The sequence below is a fragment of the Symphalangus syndactylus genome, chromosome 21 (assembly GCF_028878055.3).
Source record: "Symphalangus syndactylus isolate Jambi chromosome 21, NHGRI_mSymSyn1-v2.1_pri, whole genome shotgun sequence".
Taxonomy (NCBI): Eukaryota; Metazoa; Chordata; class Mammalia; order Primates; family Hylobatidae; genus Symphalangus; species Symphalangus syndactylus.
Genome location: NC_072443.2, coordinates 24,537,170 through 24,558,570, shown reverse-complemented (window position 1 = coordinate 24,558,570; position 21,401 = coordinate 24,537,170). Strand labels below are relative to the sequence as shown.

At 40.9% G+C, this 21,401-nt stretch overlaps 1 protein-coding gene across 2 annotated transcripts in view; it reads right to left on the bottom strand.

Moving 5' to 3' along the window:
- Positions 1-3,188: 3,188 nt before the first annotated feature.
- The window catches only part of ADGRG7 (adhesion G protein-coupled receptor G7), a 73,929-nt gene continuing 55,716 nt past the window's right edge, over positions 3,189-21,401 (bottom strand). The window contains exon 16 of one of the 2 annotated variants that reach the window (XM_055259360.2): positions 3,189-3,919. In XM_055259360.2, coding sequence (XP_055115335.2) covers positions 3,662-3,919 — 258 coding nt within the window. In that variant the 3' untranslated portion in view covers positions 3,189-3,661. The remainder of the gene's footprint in view (positions 3,920-21,401) is intronic. The other variant, XM_055259361.2, reaches the window with a different exon arrangement.

Below are 21,401 nucleotides of genomic sequence, written 5' to 3'. Positions count from 1 at the left end.
AAAATAAAGGCTACTGGGCACTATTATCACACGAAATAAACCAGAAAACACAGAAAGGCACAGCTGCCCATATACAATATCACAAAAACGAGTTCTGCACTGCCTTGAGTCTCCCTTTCCTGCAATATCCTTTTTTTAAAGTAAGTCACCCCTCTGCTCTTCTAATTCCTCTTTTTGCTCCTCAACCTCCAGGCACCAAATAATTTCTTGGTCTCCCTAATTTCTTGATCTCCCTACCGACCCTATTCAAACCCTGCTCAGACAGGGGAGATGACTGATGAGTTTTAAAGTAGTTCTTTCCCAGCGGGTACTTGTACTTTGTCAGGGAGTGTAGTGGAAGTTCTTTAATGTTTTGATGCCAACATCCCTTCCCTGATGTCATTGTCCTTTCTCCAGTCCATGATATCCTATCAACCAAGTCATCTTCCATCCCTCCACTTCACAGTGGGTATGTGACCCAAGCTGGAGCAATATTCCCAGAACACAATGCCTGTGGGTACACGACCCAAGCAAGATATGCCAGTCCTGGGCCTGTTTGCCCTCAGTTATCTCCTCTCCTTGCACCTATTGTATTGTGTAATACGGGGGACTTGGCCCGGGCTCAGCAGACTGCAGCCAATGGAAGATGTTGATGGGAGGCTGCAGGACAGGAGGAAAGGGGAAGCCAGGATTCTTCTTCAGTTCTTCTTTCTGGGTAGAGCAGGCTGCCTCTTTTTGGCTCCAGCTCCCACCATTGGCCCGCCCCAGTTTCAGCCGAAGGCCCTGGCTATGGAAATTCTTCTTACTTTATGTCTCTGGCTTAAAAGAGGTTTCTACTTTCTCATTTTGCTAATCTCTACGTTTCCTGCCTCATTCTCCAATTTGTCTCTGAGCTTGTTAAACGCCACAAAACCAACTGTCTGCTTTAAAATTTTATTTTAAATACTTAATGTGCTTTCTCTTTTCCTGCTGGAATGATAACTAGAATTAGAGTCATTCCATGAGATTTTACTTGTGGATACTAAGAGAAAAAACGTCTCTTCGTGTTAGATCATTAGGCTATAAGATTAGGGATGCCAATAGCCAATTTCCAGCCACCTAAACCCAATTTTAGAATGACATCAAACACAGAAGCACACAGAGCCAGTAAACAGAGAGAAAAAGAATATCTGACACATTCTTAGCACTCCCTGTCAAAGGATAGAGTTCCCTTATCCCCATCACAGGGCATGTGACAGGGGTGTGGCTCACTGGGCTCCCTGCCTCCTGGGCGGAACATGTAGACAGGCAGGTGAAGAGGTTGTGGGGAAAGCCTTTGGGCCCCAACCCCACGGCACCGTCTATGGGTGGGTGTCTGCCACTCCCAGAGCCCAAGTGGTTGTGTGTTACAGTGTGCTCTTTCAGCCTTGCCATCTGCAGACAGCTTGTGTTAACCAGTTCAATAAGCTCCTCTGCCTTATCGCCAGGGCAGAGGGCCAGTGTGTTAGCTTTCTGTATCCTGAGTTCTTGCCCAGTGTACCAGCAAAATTGAATCACACGTGGGCTTGAAAGATGAGTGCAAGGTTTTACTGAGTGGTGGAGGTGGCTCTCAGTGAGGTGGATGGGGAGCTGGAAGAGGGGAATGGAGTGGGAAGGTGATCTTCCCCTGGAGTCTGGCTGTCCTTGGCCAACATTCAGAAGCCTCTTCCCTCCTTCTCTGCCACACCACCCCACCATTCTCCACTGCTCTTTTCCTCTGCTCTTCTCAATGTTCAGCCCTTTATGTGTGTGTCGCTAAGGTCTTGGGTTTATGTGGGCACAGGATGGGGGTCGTGGTCGGCCAGAGTGGCCTTGGAAAATAAAACATTTGGGCATGAAAACAGGAGTGCCTGTTCTCACTTAGGTCCATGGGAACAGGCCTGAGGGTGGAGCCCTCACCAGGGACCCTGCCCTTCTCTACCCAGCACTTCCCTGCCCCCTCCCATATCACTTGTTCTAAATAGACCTAAAGTTAGGATTATCATATATTTCATAACTCAAACCACGACACTTGAAGGTAAAAGGGGCTGCTGGTAATGCTTAACTCAGAAAAACAGGCACAAATTGGGACTTGCCCAGGCAAACTAAAACATATAGTAATCCTACCAACTCGGTCTTTGGACTTTACATTAACCGATCCATTAAATTACCTTCACCTTTAACCTAATTTGAGTTGGGTTTCTATCATTAAACTGAAAATTGCTGACCGGTGCATGAGACAATGATTTAAATCAAAGGAATTATTTCCTAGTGGTAGGATTCATTTCAGGGTAGACAGAGGAATATCCATGTCCACCTGAATTAGTCACCACAATTGCATGTGGAGCTTGCACATTTATAGTACAGATATTTCAGCAACATTTTATGGAATTTTAGTTACTATGCCCCAAAAGTGCTGAAAAAAGTGCAAAGAAAACAACTATAATTACAAAGGGAAACAGGTACACTTACCCTCAGGCTAAATATGGCTCTTTGATTTTTTTTTTTTTTTTAACATTTAAATTGGCCCTTACCTAAGGTTAATTTTCATCTGAATACAAATTTTGAGTCAACCACATCTTATCATTTTCCCTGTGCCCAGCTACTGTTTAGATGCAGCCCTATGATGCCACTAAGAACACTGGCTTTTGAGAGCTGCTTTTATTCTTTATTCTCTTCCCTTTACTTTTTTCTGTTCTCCTGTAAATATAGGCTCTTGCTGGCTTGCCCAGGAACCCAAAAGCCTTTTACAACTATTTCTCTAGAAAACACACATTCTTTAGGGAGTGCCAAGCCCACATGACATTGCTTAATCTCTGAATTCTGTGCACTGACAGCAGCTGTCTCGTTTATGGCAAAACAGAAAACAGCAATTTAAAGACAATATATCCCAAGTCCAGTGGGAATGCTCACCACCTAAACAGAGGCCATTTTGTTTTAATGAGGAAGCCATTCGTAATTCAAGTGTTTGACTTTCCATGAGCAGTTAAATCTTTTAAAAGCCATAAACGATGATTATGACTAACTTCTCATTTTGGGGGTCTCAGTGCCACTTCAGTGAAAGAGCAGATATATTAAGAACTGGAAGGAAATATCCATTTAGTAACAAACTAACCCGTCTTGCTGCCCATTTCTTACAGAGCCAATTCTCCTGGTCACAAAACATACTCTTTTTCTTAAACAGAAAAAAATATCGCTTTTCAAAGGTTGAATTGGTGCCAAATTCTTCATTGGAAATAAAAGCACAAGCACATACAACTGTAAAATATTCAGAGGTCAAAAGTTTAATACATACAAGCAAATCCCCACACACTGTTCATCAGGAGTCATTTTGTTCTGGAATGTAAATTTTTCTCTTTGTGTCCTTTTTAGTAACTTGTAAAAGAATTTGTTATAGGTTCTACATTTTTGTCAAAGTCTGTCACAAAGATTTAACGATATAGGGAACAATGGTACTCGTATGTTGTGTGAAATTCTTCACCTTATTCAAGTACAAATCTATTGAAAAATAGAAAAACTACCAAGTCCATTATCCCGAATAATAATAAACAGGTTTTATCTAATTCTTAATCCTGAGCAAAATACATTGAGGAAGACTTTCTGACAGGACTGGGAAATAAAGGAGAGAAACAGATAAAACTCAAACGAGGTGATTAAAAAGACCGCAACAGGTAAGTTTTACTGTCTAGATGCTTTCCTTTGCTTTGTCACTTTCAGAGAGTGTGATTTCCTCACTACTCAGAGAGGTTTCCAGTAGCCTAAAGCGTTCATGTAAGGTTGGCAATGACCTGAGGAAATTATACATCTTTATACGCAGCCTCGGCCGCGTCACTGAAGGCAATGACTTCCTTCTCCCAATAGACGATAGCGACATCAACACTTTGGAAGCTTCACTCTGGAAGATTTTTGTTCTAACAGTGTACAGGATAAAAATTTGCAATCCCTGCAGATAGAACAAAAGTTTAATATCGGGTAAGTGCTGAGATACAGTATCAAGGAAGACATTTTATTTCACTCTGCCACCCATCCTTCTTATCTGCACGGCACTTCCCCAACTTGAATTTGCCAGTCTGCAGCTGCCATGCACTTTTTAATCTAAGAGGGTTGAGGCAAAGTTTTCCCATATACAAAGACCTACAGGTAATAGTACAATAGCAGATGTAGAAGACCCGAGTTCAGGTCCTGGGTTGCCACTAGCTGGCTGTGTAAATTTGCTCATTTCGTAATCTTGATAATCCTCAACTTCCTGAAGGAAGAAGATTAACTATGAAATACCTAATTCTTCTTCCAGTTCTAACATTCTGTGCTTCCATATTTCTTGGGGTTATAGTAACATAACTAGAAATTTGTGCACTTAAGGACAATTTATTGCAATTTATTGAAGTCATATTAGTATCAGACCCTTGCTTTTCACTTAATCCTCATCATTTGATCATTCTCATGTAATCCTCACATCAACCCACTACAACAAGCCTTATCATCCGCATGTTTCAGATAAGGAAACTAAAGTTCAAATAAACTAAGTAGTTTGTCCAAGATCACCCAACCAGTACCCAGTGCAGTCTGGAATTGAATTCTTACGTATTTAGCTCCAAAACCCCTCCTCTATCCAATATATGGTGCTGTCTATACTGTTGCCTGTAACTGTAATAGAAAGTGACTGCAAAGTGTGTCCTAGCTTTTAAGATGCCTCTGTTAATTCTTTATTAATATCCTTTGTGGAAATGACAGATGAAATAGCATCTGTAGTTAAGTTGATAATGTTGTGCTAATGTCAGTTTCTTGATTTTGACAGTAGACTATGGCTGTATAAGATATTATCATTTGGGAAAGCTGGACAAAGAATATGTGGGAGCTATACTATTTTTCCAAAATTTTTTATTAAATCATTTCAAAATGAAAAGTTAGTTTTAAAAATAAATATCCTTGGATGTCTCCCACATTGGCATCTATAGGGCCCCAACCCTTGTAAGAGTTTATTTTTGGAATTATATCCTGTGAGTACTGTTATTGGAGACTTCTGGTACTATGGAAAGACCTTTACAGTTTGACTAAAAAATTAATAAGTGTTGGCAAGAGACAGACTTGTTCTCTGGCCAAAAGTAGAAAAAGTAGCTTGATTATTACTCAACAGGTGGTATCTAACACATCAGAAGAAAGGCCCTTGACAGTGTGTGCTTGGAGACACAGGTTTCAGAAGGACAGGAGTGGTCATTGGCCATCCTGATTGTTCAAAGGAGAGAAATTTATTTGGGGCACATGAGAAATCCAGTCTCTAGAAAACCATCTTTTTTGTGGCATACACTATTTAATCTGATTTTTCATTTAAATTCTAAGGTAAAACTAAGATTTGATCAAATTTCTGTTGGTACAATAATTAGGAAAAGACCCTAGACCATGGATAATTCATAAAAACACCATCCTGTTGGACCTGTTTGGGTGGACTCCCAATATTTCTGTGCTTCCTAAAAGCCCAAAGATGTTATTTGAAAAGAAAAAATGTGTGGGCCAGACTGATTACCAATAACACAAAGATCAAATTCTGCCTTCTAAGTAATATCTGTAGCATTTAGTAAATGTTTATTAGAATTATAGCATTCTAAATCTAGAAGTTTTATGTGTGACCAAATCTAGATATTCCTACACTTTAGTGTACATAGAAATCACCTGAGGTCCTTGTTTAAAATGAAGAGTCTCAGCTCCTATGCCTGTAGATTCTGATTGAGTAGGTAAGGGGTGAGGCCCAGGAATCAGCATTTTAACATACTATGTAAGTTCTGATGTAAGCAATATTCAGATCCATTTTACAAAACACTGTGTTGATTTTAACACACATATTGCCCCACTACCCCATTTTATATTTTGCATACCTCACCCACAGAGGTTATGTGATTTTCCTATAATCATAGGAATCAATGGTAAAGCTGAATAAAAGCCTAAGTTTCCCGACTTTTAGCTCCATGTCCTTGCCACATTGCAACACTCAATTTTACCATTTTGTAATTTTTATCATTTTACCATTAACAGTTTTTACCATTTTACCATTAACATTTTGTTACGAACCTCTCTTTTATAATGTCCCCCTCCTATGCATGGAGAAGAGAATATCCTTGACTATGCCTTCATTCATATTCCTCCCTAAATTCCTGCTCACTCTGGGCAACAAGCCCATGGATCAATTGGCAATGTCAGACTAGGCTTACCCTACTTATTGACCTTCTAGGAGTTTCCATTCGATATTGACAATCATAAAGAACTGAGTTATAAACCTGTAAATTTAGTGGCAGGCACCCATCCATTATCTCAGGGAATTAATCCTAAAAGGCACTGGAGAGGGCTACCTGGGACAAAGGATGAGGTTCTTAGAGGCATCAAATATGGTGGTAGCAATTCAAAAAGCCAAGCAGCTCCCCACACTGCATTATATAGTCTGATCAGATGCCCTTCCTAACAATTTCCATTTTGTATCAAAGACATTCCTCCTCAATGACATTTTACCATAGCCAGAAACAGCCAACATGACACCAGCTTCTTACGGTAGTTACCATTCTTAGCAACTTAATGGGATAGTCATCAACATTGCAGTTTCTTCATGAAATACAGAATAGCTCATCCTGATATTGAACGAAGATGTTATCTACTGTGAAAGAGATGCACGAGCAAGTTCCTTGCACTCAGAGAACTGATATGCTAGTTGAAGAGATGAGAAGAGTATGCATAAAAAGTTAATTTTAGAAGGTAAAAAGAAGAGGGGACAAAAACATTTAAAAAACAATACTTTTATTTGATAATGAGTCATATTTATTCATTTAGTTGATAGTTAATAAAGCTAGAATGAAAGTCATCACCACAAAAGAATAAAGCTCATCAATAAATTATCTATGTGGATTGTATCAATGTCACTTTGATAATGTATTAAAGTTACATAAGATATGATCATTGGAAAAGTTGAGTAAAGGGTATAAGGGAATTCTCCATGCTATTTGAAAGTTCTTATGGGTCTAAAATTATTTCAAAATAATTTATTTTTAAAAAGGGATGACATAAGAATGGGGAAGGGCGGAGCCAAGATGGCCAAATAGGAACAGCTCCCAGCATAAATGATGCAGCAGATGGGTGATTTCTGCATTTCCAACTGAGGTACTGGGTTCATCTCACTGGGGAGTGCCGGACAGTGGGGTGCAGGACAGTGGGTGCAGCACACCGTGCATGAGCCAAAGCAGGGTGAGGCATCGCCTCACCTGGGAAGCACAAGGGGTCAGGGAATTCCCTTTCCTAGTCAAAGAAAGGGGTGACAGACGGCACCTGGAAAATCAGGTCACTCCCACCCTAATACCGTGCTTTTCCAATGGGCTTAACAAACGGCAAACCAGGAGATTATATACCGCACCTGGCTCAGAGGGTCCTATGCCCACGGACCCTCGCTCATTGCTAGCACAGCAGTCTGAGATCAAACTGCAAGGAAGCAGCAAGGCTGGGGGAGGGGTGCCCACCTTTGCCAAGGCTTGAGTGGTAAACAAAGCCGCCCGGAAGCTCAAACTCAGTGGAGCCCACCGCAGCTCAAGGAGGGCTGCCTGCCTCTGTAGGCTCCACCTCTGGGGGCAGGGCACAGACAAACAAAAGGCAGCAGTAACCTCTGCAGACTTAAATGTCCCTGTCAGACAGCTTTGAAGAGAGTAGTGGTTCTCCCAGCATGCAGCTTGAGATCTGAGAACGGGCAGACTGCCTCCTCAAGTGGGTCCTTGACCCCCGAGTAGCCTAACTGGGAGGCACCCCCCAGTAGGGGCGGACTGACACCTCACATGGCCGGGTACTCCTCTGAGACAAAAATTCCAGAAGAAAAATCAGGCAGCAGCACTTGAGGCTCACCAAAATCCGCTGTTCTGCAGCCACCGCTGCTGATACCCAGGCAAACAGGGTCTGGAGTGGACCTCCGGCAAACTCCAACAGACCTGCAGCTGAGGGTCCTGTTAGAAAGAAAACTAACAAACAGAAAAGACATCCATACCAAAAACCCATCTGTACATCACCATCGTCAAAGACCAAAGGTAGATAAAACCACAAAGATGGGGAAAAAACAGAGCGGAAAAACCGGAAACTCTAAAAATCAGAGTGCCTCTCCTCCTGCAAAGGAACGCAGCTCCTCACCAGCAACAGAACAAAGGTGGACAGAGAACGACTTTGACGAGTTGAGAGAAGAAGGCTTCAGAAGATCAAACTACTCTGAGCTAAAGGAAGAAGTCCGAACCCATGGCAAAGAAGTTAAAAACCTTGAAAAAAATTAGACAAATGGCTAACTAGAATAACCAATGCAGAGAAGTCCTTAAAGGACCTGATGGAGCTGAAAACCACGGCACGAGAACTACATGACAAATGCACAAGCCTCAGTAGCCGATGCGATCAACTGGAAGAAAGGGTATCAGCGATGGAAGATGAAATGAATGAAATGAAGCGAGAAGGGAAGTTTAGAGAAAAAAGAATAAAAAGAAACAAACAAAGCCTCCAAGAAACATGGGACTATGTGAAAGACCAAATCTACGTCTGATTGGTGTACCTGAAAGCGACGGGGAGAAAGGAACCAAGTTGGAAAACACTGTGCAAGATATTATCCAGCAGAACTTCCCCAATCTAGCAAGGCAGGCCAACATTCAAATTCAGGAAATACAGAGAATGCCACAAAGATACTCCTTGAGAAGAGCAACTCCAAGACACACAATTGTCAGATTCACCAAAGTTGAAATGAAGGAAAAAATGTTAAGGGCAGCCAGAGAGAAAGGTCGGGTTACCCACAAAGGGAAGCCCATCAGACTAACAGCTGATCTCTCGGCAGAAACTCTACAAGCCAGAAGAGAGTGGGGGCCAATATTCAACATTGTTGAAGAAAAGAATTTTCAACCCAGAATTTCATATCCAGCCAAACTAAGCTTCATAAGTGAAGGAGAAATAAAATACTTTACAGAGAAACAAATGCTGAGAGATTTTGTTATCACCAGGCCTGCCCTAAAAGAGCTCCTGAAGGAAGCACTAAACATGGAAAGGAACAACTGGTACCAGCCACTGCAAAAACATGCCAAATTGTAAAGACCATCAAGGCTAGGAAGAAACTGCATCAACTAACGAGCAAAATAACCAGCTAACATCATAATGACAGGATCAAATTCACACATAACAATATTAACCTTAAATGTAAATGGGCTAAATGCTCCAATTAAAAGACACAGACTGGCAAATTGGATAAAGAGTCAAGACCCATCAGTGTGCTGTATTCAGGAGACCCATCTCACGTGCAGAGACACACATAGGCTCAAAATAAAGGGATGGAGGAAGATCTACCAAGCAAATGGAAAACAAAAAAAGGCAGAGGTTGCAATCCTAGTCTCTGATAAAACAGACTTCAAACCAACAAAGATCAAAAGAGACAAAGAAGACCATTACATAATGGTAAAGGGATCAATTCAACAAGAAGAGCTAACTATCCTAAATATATATGCACCCAATACAGGAGCACCCAGATTCATAAAGCAAGTCCTTAGTGACCTACAAAAAGACTTAAGACTCCCACACAATAATAATGGGAGACTTTAACACCCCACTGTCAACATTAGACAGATCAACGAGACAGAAAGTTAACAAGGATATCCAGGAATTGAACTCAGCTCTAAACAAAGTGGACCTAATAGACATCTACAGAACTCTCCACCCCAAATCAACAGAATATACATTCTTTTCAGCACCACACCACACCTATTGCAAAATTGACTACAAAGTTGGAAGTAAAGCACTCCTCAGCAAATGTAAAAGAACAGAAATTATAACAAACTGTCTCTCAGACCACAGTGCAATCAAACTAGAACTCAGGATTAAGAAACTCACTCAAAACTGCTCAACTACATGGAAACTGAACAACCTGCTCCTGAATGACTACTGGGTACATAATGAAATGAAGGCAGAAATAAAGATGTTCTTTGAAACCAACGAGAACAAAGATACAACATACCAGAATCTCTGGGACACATTCAAAGCAGTGTGTAGAGGGAAATTTATAGCACTAAATGCCCACAAGAGAAAGCAGAAAAGATCTAAAATTGACACCCTAACATCACGATTAAAAGAACTAGAGAAGCAAGAGCAAACACATTCAAAAGCTAGCAGAAGGCAAGAAATAACTGAGATCAGAGCAGAACTGAAGGAAATAGAGGCACAAAAAACCTTTCAAAAAATCAATGCATCCAGGAGCTGGTTTTTTGAAAAGTTCAACAAAATTGATAGACGGCTAGCAAGACTAATAAAGAAGAAAAGAAAGAAGAATCAAATAGACGCAATAAAAAATGACAAAGGGGATATCACCACCGATCCCACAGAAATACAAACTACCATCAGAGAATACTACAAACACCTCTATGCAAATAAACTAGAAAATCTAGAAGAAATGGATAAATTCCTCGACACATACACTCTCCCAAGACTAAACCAGGAAGAAGTTGAATCCCTGAATAGACCAATAACAGGCTCTGAAATTGAGGCAATAATTAATAGCTTATCAACAAAAAAAGTCCAAGACCAATGGATTCAGAGCCGAATTCTACCAGAGGTACAAGGAGGAGCTGGTACCATTCCTTCTGAAACTATTCCAATCAATTGAAAAAGAGGGAATCCTCCCTAACTCATTTTATGAGGCCAGCATCATCCTGATACCAAAGCCTGCCAGAGACACACAAAAAAAGAGAATTTTAGACCAATATCCTTGATGAACATTGATGCAAAAATCCTCAATAAAATACTGGCAAACCAAATCCAGCAGCACATCAAAAAGCTTATCCACCATAATCAAGTGGGCTTCATCCCTGGGATGCAAGGCTGGTTCAACATACACATATCAATAAATGTAATCCAGCATATAAACAGAACCAGTGACAAAAACCATACGATTATCTCAATAGATACAGAAAAGGCCTTTGAAAAAATTCAACAACGCTTCATGCTAAAAACTCTCAAGAAATTAGGTATTGATGGGATGTATCTCAAAATAATAAGAGCTATCTATGACAAACCCACAGCCAATATCATACTGAATGGACAAAAACAGGAAGAATTCCCTTTGAAAATGGGCACAAGACAGGGATGCCCTCTCTCACCACTCCTATTCAACATAGTGTTGGAAGTCCTGGCCAGGGCAATCAGGCAGGAGAAGGAAATAAAGGGTATTCAATTAGGAAAAGAGGAAGTCAAATTGTCCCTGTTTGCAGATGACATGATTGTATATCTAGAAAACCCCATCGTCTCAGCCCAAAATCTCCTTAAGCTGATAGGCAACTTCAGCAAAGTCTCAGGATACAAAATCAATGCACGAAAATCACAAGCATTCTTATACACCAATAACAGACAAACAGAGAGCCAAATCATGAGTGAACTCCCACTCACAATTGCTTCAAAGAGAATAAAATACCTAGGAACCCAACTTACAAGGGATGTGAAGGACCTCTCCAAGGAGAACTACAAACCACTACTCAATGAAATAAAAGAGGATACAAACAAATGGAAGAATATTCCATGCTCGTGGATAGGAAGAATCAATATCGTGAAAATGGCCATATTGCCCAAGGTAATTTATAGATTCAATGCCATCCCCATCAAGCTACCAATGACTTTCTTCACAGAATTGGAAAAAACTACTTTAAAGTTCATATGGAACCAAAAAAGAGCCCGCATCGCCAAGTCAATCCTAAGCCAAAAGAACAAAGCTGGAGGCATCACACTACCTGACTTCAAACTATACTACAAGGCTACAGTAACCAAAACAGCATGGTACTGGTACCAAAACAGAGATATAAACCAATGGAACAGAACAGAGCCCTCAGAAATAATGCCACATATCTACAACCATCTGACCTCTGACAAACCTGACAAAAACAAGAAATGGGGAAACAATTCCCTATTTAATAAATGGTGCTGGGAAAACTGGCTAGCCATATGTAGAAAGCTGAAACTGGGTCCCTTCCTTACACCTTATACAAAAATTAATTCAAGATGGATTAAAGACTTAAATGTTAGACCTGAAACCATAAAAACCCTAGAAGAAAACCTAGGCAATACCATTCAGGACATAGGCATGGGCAAGGACTTCATGTTGAAAACACCAAAAGCAATGGCAACAAAAGCCAAAATTGACAAATGGGATCTAATTAAACTAAAGAGCTTCTGCACAGCAAAAGAAACTACCATCAGAGTGAACAGGGAACCTACAGAATGGGAGAAAATTTTTGCAACCTACTCATCTGAAAAAGAGCTAATATCCAGAATCTACAATGAATTCAAACAAATTTACAAGAAAAAAACAAACAACCCCATCAAAAAGTGGGCAAAGGACATGAACAGACACTTCTCAAAAGAAGACATTTATGCAGCCAAAAAACACATGAAAAAATGCTCATCATCACTGGCCATCAGAGAAATGCAAATCAAAACCACAATGAGATACCATCTCACACCAGTTAGAATGGTGATCATCAAAAAGTCAGGAAACAACAGGTGCTGGAGAGGATGTGGAGAAATAGGAACACTTTTACACTGCTGGTGGGACTGTAAACTAGTTCAACCATTGTGGAAGTCAGTGTGGCGATTCCTCAGGGATCTAGAACTAGAAATACCATTTGACCCAGCCATCCCACTACTGGGTATATACCCAAAGGATTATAAATCATGCTGCTATAAAGACACATGCACACGTATGTTTATTGCGGCACTATTCACAATACCAAAGACTTGGAACAAACATAAATGTCCAACAATGATAGACTGGATTAAGCAAATGTGGAACATATATACCATGGAATACTATGCAGCCATAAAAAATGATGAGTTCATGTCCTTTGAGGGACATGGATGAAGCTGGAAACCATCATTCTCAGCAAACTATTGTGAGGACAAAAAACCAAACACCGCATGTTCTCACTCATAGGTGGGAATTGAACAATGAGAACACATGGACACAGGAAGGGGAACATCACACACTGGGGACTGTTGTGGGGTGGGGGAAGGGGGCAGGGATAGCATTAGGAGATATACCTAATGCTAAATGACGAGTTAATGGGTGCAGCACTCCAATATGGCACATATATACATATGTAACAAACCTGCACATTGTGTACATGTACCCTAAAACTTAAAGTATAATAATAATAAAATTTACAAAAAAAGAATGGGGAAAAATATAAGAATTTTGGTTCCTTCTCAGGCTGTATTTTCACAACATAAAATTTCCATTCGCATATAGAATGTCAATGAATAAAGGTCATTGCCAAGAATTAAATGCCAAGCTAATTTGTAGCCTATGTGTCATAGTATCTAAAGAAAAATTATCAGCTAGAAAAGTCCTCATTAATGTTTACCAACTATCCACTAAATATTTACTCAAAAATTACTACCATTGATGAGAGATTCCTTAAAGTAAGGAAGTCAAAATAACAGGACATTCCAATATAAAAGGACTGGCAAAACATTAAAAACATTTAAATATAGAGTTAAGCATAAGAAAATAGTTAATATAATTATGAAACATAATCTAGTATTATAAATATTTCTTAAAAGAAAATAATGTAGACAGTATAACTTAACCACAACATGATAAATTTTAAATTGTACCAACAAAACTGCAAGAAGCAGTTAAACTGTGTTAATATTATTACCTTAAAAAGAGAGGAATCAGTATCTATTGTTTTGCTCTGGAAATTGAAATTTGTATCTTATAAGTTGTAGTAGTACTTAATAAACAAATATTATAATTAGTAGAATTTAAAATAGAATGAAAATATTCCAAATAGAGGAAGTTATACTAAAAAACATAATTTATATAACACAATATATAAAACTAAGGAGGCAGTGATAGATGTACAGGGAAAAAAGCTAAGATAACACAATAAAACAAACATTAGTTTTAATAGCTAGTATTTAACTAAATAGCCAAAAGTTTGACATTTTTAATAAAATGGCAAAACTGGCCAGGCACAGTGGCTCAGGCCTATAATCCCAAGACTTTGGGAAGCTGAGGCAGGATGACCACTTGAGCCCAGGAGTTCAAGAACAGCCTGAACAACATAGTGCGACCCTATCTCTATAAAAAGTATTGAAAAAAAAATTAGCCAGGCATGGCGCCACGTGCCTGTAGTCCCAGTTACTTGGGAGGTTGAGGTCGGAGGATCACTTCAGTCCAGGAGATTGAGGCTGCAGTGAGCTGTGATTGTGTCAATGCATTCCAGCATTCCAGCCTGGGTGACAGAGCAAGACCCTGTCTCAATAAATAAATAAATAGATAAAATGGAAAAATTATGAGAAAATTATCAAAAACAAACAAATCTAAATATGCAGGGTCTAAAAAGAGATAAGTTAAAACCAAAGTGATGAGAAAACTTAAAAATAAAAGAACTAGCATAAATAAATTAGATAAAATCAAATAAAAACAAACTAGAAGTTGCTACATTGCTATACAGAAAATCAGATTTCAAGATAAACTGGGGCTGAGAGACTTGCTATATTGCTGAGAGGTATAATGCTCCATAGATATATTAAATACCATATCCATAAATTTCCAGGAACATGATAATACAGCATTGAATTGTATAAAGACAAATTGCTGTAATAGTCAGAAGAAAAATAGAAAAATAGAATAAAAGGAAGTTTTACACACCTCTTTCAGTCTTTGATGAACAAGTTAAAGGTAAATGAGTTTTATAAAAAAATAATTTGAGAACTAAAGATAACAAGCACCTTAAAAAAGTATTGTTAGTGTTATGGGATCCTTGGGGTGTTGTTTCGCCAGACAGACATCTATGTGGCCAGTGGCACCTTTGTCAAAGTTTAGCTCTGGCCCACTGGGCTCATTCCTCCTACTCAGCCTGGCAGGTCGTGCTTGGCTTAGCTGCCGACCTGGATTCCACACCTGCCAAGGACGAGCCAGGTGTGGAGCGGTGAGGGGTGTGTAAGCGAGCATGGGGTCCGGCCACTGTGCACAGCCAGGCATGCCAGCTGCAGTGGGGCAGGCAGCTCCAGGCACTGGCACGAGCGCCAGCTCCCTGAGAGGCTACAGCTGGACCAGGCCTACCATAAGCAGCTTCCGTGGCTAACACCAGGGAACCCGGTGACACCCAGAAGCTTGGTGACACCAGGAACCTCAGAGCCCTAAAGAGGGTGTCACAACCCTGGCTCAGGGAGTTCCTAGGTCTGGGCTCCCCGAAGGGCCACAGCTCTTCTCTCCTCTCTCCTCTCCTTGTTGCCCACAATGTGGAGAGCAAAGGGCATGTTTCAGCCCTGCCCTGTTTGTGTTACAGCTCTTTTAGCCCCGCCGTTCTGGTGGGTCCCTAGTTCTTGTCCTGCATCTGGAATGAGGTATGCAGACAAGTGGAGGGTGAGCAGGATGAAAAGGAGCTTTATTGAGTGATAGAACAGCTCAGAGGACACCCGCAACCGCAGTGGGTAGCTCCTCTCCTTAGCCAGGGTGTTCCGATGAGTGCTCAGCTCTCAGCAGAGAGGGTAGCTCTTCACTAGAGCTGGTCATCAGGCCCTCCCTGGCTTTAAGGTGGGGCTTCACCACGGACCCGCCCCCTTCCACCCAAGAGCCTGTCTGCCTCCTGCCTCTATTCATGGCACCCAGGCAGGGGGGTCTTCCTGGACCCCTGAGAGTGCAAAGATGCCTCGGTCAGCAGCTGGGACAAGGCAACTGCAGCTGCACCCAGGGAGCTCCCACCCTGCCAACTGAGAAGAGGTGGGGCTCCCGCTTGTCCCCGGTTCCCGCTGGCTCAGTAGAGTGTGTAGCCCTGGCCGTGCTTCCTCACAGCCTGGAGTGGGAGCTTCAGGTACTCGCTGGGCCCAGGCCAGCCTCCGGAGCAGGCGTGACGTCAATGCAAGTTCTTCTTGTGGACCCAGCACTCAGGGGCAGCCTGGGGCTCCCCCTTGCCTGGCTCATGACCCTGCCTGAAGGGCACTTCCGGGAGCAGATCGTGGGCCCTGGGCCTGGCCATTGGAAACGTCAGGCTCGGCGGTCACCTTGATGTGGAGCAGATCCTGAGGACGCAGCCTCGGGTGACTCGGAGCAGAGACTGTTCCCCAGGTGCAGGAACTTGGCGCCGTCGGCGGGTTGGGCGCGGTAGCCACGTTGCTGGCTGGGTCCTCGAAGCGGGCACCGCTCCCACTTCCCACCCCGGTCCCCTGAAGCGTGACCTCAGCTCTACATCTCGGGCCTGGCCCCCACGTTCCATGTGCAAGTGTGGCACCGCCCCAGGCCCAGTTCCACCTGGGGCCCCTCTCTGCTTGCTCTTCCGTGCCCGACTGCACTGCTCTCCCACCGCTGAGCGGCTGGGTCCGGCCTCATCACAGCAGCTCCCAGGGGCGGGTTCCCAGGGCGGTGGACTCCGGGGGCGCTCCCTGGGGCAGGCTCTGGGGACTGCCTGCCTCAGCATCTGCATCTGAGGACCCACAGCCTGCGCCTGTACCCCACTGCAGCCAGAGTCATGGCAGCGGCCACTTCAGATGGGCTGCCGCTGGCATCATTAGGAAGTAATCTCAATAAATATCAAAACTGAAAATTCCCAAAAAGTTCTAACAATCATGTGGATTCCGTGAATTATTCCCTTGCTTTTAGGGTTCATGGTCTGGAGTTTCAGGAGTGAGCTTTCAGAAAGGGGCTCCTTTCCTTGCCCTGTGCAGGTAGTTCAGTGATGATGTTTGTTCATACAGATGTTCCTGGTAGGGTGTGAGTGCTTTAAGGGAGAAGTATTTTCATTCTACTGAAGTTTAATGAATTCTGCCAGCTTAGAGAAGACATGTTTCCATACTACAGAGAGTAAAGTCCATTTAGTAATTTCATTGCTCTTTCATCAGATTAAAGAGCAATGTTCACTGTGGGAGGAGGCATAGAGTAAGGAGTGTAAAGAGAAATTCTGATTTCAAGATGTCTTTCAATGTCTGGTGTGGTGGCTCACAACTGTAATCCCAGCACTTTGGGAGTCTGAGACGGGTGGATCACTTGAGGTCAGGAGTTCGAGACCAGCCTGGCCAACATGGTGAAACCCTGCCTCTACTGAAAATACAAAAATTAGCCTGGCATGGTGGCACATGCCTGTAATCCCAGGTACTCGGGACACTGAGGCAGGAGAATTGCTTGAACCCAGGAGGCGGAGGTTGCAGTGAGCTGAGATCATGCCACTTCACTCCAGCCTGGGTGACAGAGTGAGACCCTGTCTCAAAAAAAAGAAAAAAAAAAGATGCATTTCAATAACACATCTTTGTTTTATTTAAAAGTCTTAATATTCCTCACACATAATACATAACTACAAAGGTTAAAAAAAAAAACCTCTCCAAAGTCAAACAAATTTATTTTTATCCACCATTTTGGTGTATCTTCATCACTACTTTTATGATGATAAAATCAGGAGGTGACCAGAATCCAAATTTTTACCTTTGTAGAATTATTTCCAAAGGAAAAATGTATAACTTCTTTTCAGATTTTTAAAACAAAGTGTGAGTTTAATTTTTTAAAGGTTTATGGTTAAGTATGTCCTTGAGATAAGACTCAAGGAATAAAAGCATCTTCAGTCCAATGTAAAATTGTGCCACAAAACACTTCATGAAGTTCAGATTTTCAGAAAGGGATGAAGAATACTAGAAATCATAGATATATGACTGAATATAAAAGCTCTTCTCTCTTAATTTCTTTAAAATACATATCTAAAGCAAAAATAAGAACATTGCATAGCAGGTTTTGTAATGTATGCAGATGTAATACATAAATGTATAATACAAGAGAATGGAGGATGGCAAGAGGACTTATATTGTTATAAGATTCTTAGATTTTACTGGAAAGTAGTAAAATATTAGCTCTAAGTTGACAATGAAAAGTTAATGAAATTTAATGTATTAAATTAAAAGAGATTGCCAGAATGGATAAAAAGGTAAGACTTGTATTTGCTGTCTACATGATACACGCTTCAAATATAAAGGCACAAATAGATTGAGAGTAAATGGATGAAAACATATATATCATGCAACCAATGTGCATAAAGCTGGATATCAGATAAAGTAGACTTTGTGACAAAAAGTATTATTGGAGGTAAAGAAACCTTTTTATCTAAATGATAAAATTATCAGTTCATCCAGAAGATATAACAATAATAAATGTATATGCATCTAATAATAGAACCCCAAAATACGTGATGCAAAAGTTGACAGAATTAAGGAAATACACAAATTTACAATCATAGGTGGAGATTTTAATGCCCCTTTTTGGCAATTGAGAGAATCAGGCAAAAATATTGGTAAGGATAGGTGTACCTTTAACAATCACTTTGACACAACCTTTTTTAGAACACTTTAACAACTACAGAATACACATTTTCTTCCAGAGTAAATGTTTTATTCACCAAAATAGACCAAATGTTTGGCCATAAAACCAGACTCAATAAATTTAAAAGAATTGAAAGAAAACCTTCAGCCAATCCCACAGAAGTCTAAGCTTCAGCAGTAACTGTAACACTGTCTGTATCAATCAAGGTGAGGAGTTGCCATGAACCCCTTACATAGGAGAAAAGGAAAGAAGATGTGTCCCAATCCAGCTACTTGACAAAAATGTCTCCTACTCAGAGAAGAGGGACTAAAGTGGTCCAACTCTATTGCTACTATATTCTATGATATCCAGATCAGGAAAATACATAGTAGGTAAGTCATAAAGAGCTTTTCTTTCACTTCCCAGAAATGGTATTAAAAATAGTCTGTAAGAAGGAGAGAGGTGGAGCAAGATGATCAAATAGAACCCTCCAGCAATCATTCCCCCATGGGAACATCAAATTTAACAGCTACTCACACAAGATAAACCACCTTCATAAGAACCAAAAATCAGCTTGGGTACTAGCTTGGCCTCAGTGGGGTAGAATACCAAGCAGGATCTTGGGGTCTCTGATTCCAGGCCTTGGCTCCTGGACAGGATTTCTGGACCTGCCTTGGGCCTGAGGAGAGTACACTGCCTTGACTGGCAGCATTAACCACAAACTGACTGAAGAGCCCTTGGGCTTTGAGTGAACATCAGTGGTAGCCAGGCAATGTTTGTCACAGGCCTGAGGTGGTGGTGACCATGGAAAGAGACTCCTGTGCTTGAGGAAAGGTTGAGGGATGGGGAGAGTGGGAAGGACTTTGTCTTGTGGTTTCAATGCCAGCTCAGCCACAGTAGAATAGACCACCAAGTAGTTTCCTGAGGTTCCTAACTACAGGCCCTGGGTCCCAGATGGCACCTCTGGACTCACCTGGGGACAGGGGGATCTCATTGCCCTGAAAGGAAGGACACAAGCCTGGCTAGATTTGCCACCTGCTAATTGTAGAGCTGTTGAGCCTTGAGTAGCATAGGTGGTAGCCAGACAGTGGTCACCACAGGCCTTGGGGGAGAACCAGTGCTGTTCTGGCTATAGTTCTGACTCAGTGCAGTCCCAGTGGTGGTGGCCACAAGGGTACTTGTGTCACCCCCTCCCTCGGCTAGCTCAGCACAGAGAGAGAGACAGAGAGAGAGAGGCACTCTGTTTGCTTGGAGGAAAATAAGGGAAGAGAACAGTCTCTGCCTCATAATCCACGGAATTCTTCCAGATCTTACCTAAGATGCCAAGGCAGTTCCTCTGTATGTCTAAAAGAGCCACAAGATTACTAGGCTTGGGGTGCCCCCTAAAGCAGATATGGCTGCAGTAACCAAAGACTTAGATTACAACACTCAAGTCCCTTCAGATATCTAAAAAGCCTTCTGAAGAAGAACAGGTACAAACAAGCCTAGACGGTAAAGATTACAGTAAATACCCAACTCTTCAATGCCCAGACACTAATGAACATACCCAAGCATCAAAAACATCCAGAAAAATATGGCCTCACCAAAATAAATAAATAAATAAGGCACCAGTGACCAATCCCAGAGATACAGAGATATGTCACCTTTCAGACAGAGAATTCAAAATAGCTATTTTGAGGAAGCACAACAAAAATTCAAGATAACACAGAGATAAAATTCAGAATCCTATCAAATAAATTTAACAAACAGATTGAAATAATTAAAAAGAATTAAGCAGAAATTCTGGAGCTGAAAAATGCAACTGACATATACTTAAAAATGAATCAGAGTCTCTTAACAGAATTAATCAAGCAGAAGAAAGAATGAGTGAGCTTAAAGACAGGCTATTTGAAAATACATAGTCAGAGGAGACAGAAGAAAAAAGAATAAAAATTAATGATGCATGCCCACAAGATCTAGAAAATAGCCCCTAAGGGAAAAATCTAAGAGCTATTAGCCTGAAAGATGAGGTAGAAAGAGGTCAGTGTAGAAAGTTTATTCAAAGAAATAATAACAGAGAACTTCCCAAACCTAGAGAAAGATATCAATACTCAAGTACAAGAAGATTACAGAACACCAAGCAGATTAGACTCCAATAATACAACTTCAAGATAAAATAATAAAATTCCCAAAGGTCAAGGATAAAGAAAGGATCCTAAAAGCAGCAAGATAAACAAATAATATACAACGGAGCTTCAATTTGTCTGGCAGCAGCCTTCTCAGTAGAAACCTTATAGCCCAAGAGAGAGTGACATGACATATTTAAAGTGATGAAGGAAAAAAACTTCTAGCCTAAAATAGCGTATCTGGTGAAAATATCCTTCAAACATGAAAGAGAAATAGAGATTTTCCCAGACAAACAAAAACTGAGGGATTTCATCAACACCAGCCCTGACCTACAAGAAATGCTAAAAGGAGTTCTTCAATCTGAAAGAAAATAAGCAATAAGAAATTATCTTAAAGTACAAAACTCACTGGTATTAGTAAGTACACAGAAAAAAATAGAATACTGTAACACTATAGTGGTGTATAAACTACTTACATCTTGAGCAGAAAGATTAAAAGATGAACCTATCAAAATAATAACTATAACAACTTTTCAAGACAGTATAAGATATAAACAGAAAAAACAAAAAGTTATAGAGTTTTTATTAGTTTTCTCTTTGCTTGTTTGTTAGTTTATGCAATCAGTGTTGTCGTCAGCTTAAAATAATGGGTTATTATTAAAATATTATTTGCAAGCCTTGTGTTAACCTCAAATCAAAAAACATACAATAGATACACAAAAAATAAAAAGCAAAGAGTTAAAACACGTCACCAGAGAAAATCATCTTCACTAAAAGGAAGACAGAAAAGAAGGAAGAGGAGACCAGAAAACAAGTAACAAAATGGCAGAAGTAAGTCATTACGTATCAATGATAACACAAATGAACTAAACTCTGCAATCAAAAGACATAGAGTGGCTGAATGAAGGAAAAAACAAGACCCAATGATATGTTGCCTACAAGAAACAAACCACCTATAAAGACACACATAGACTGAAAATAAATGGGTGGAGAAAGACACTCCACAG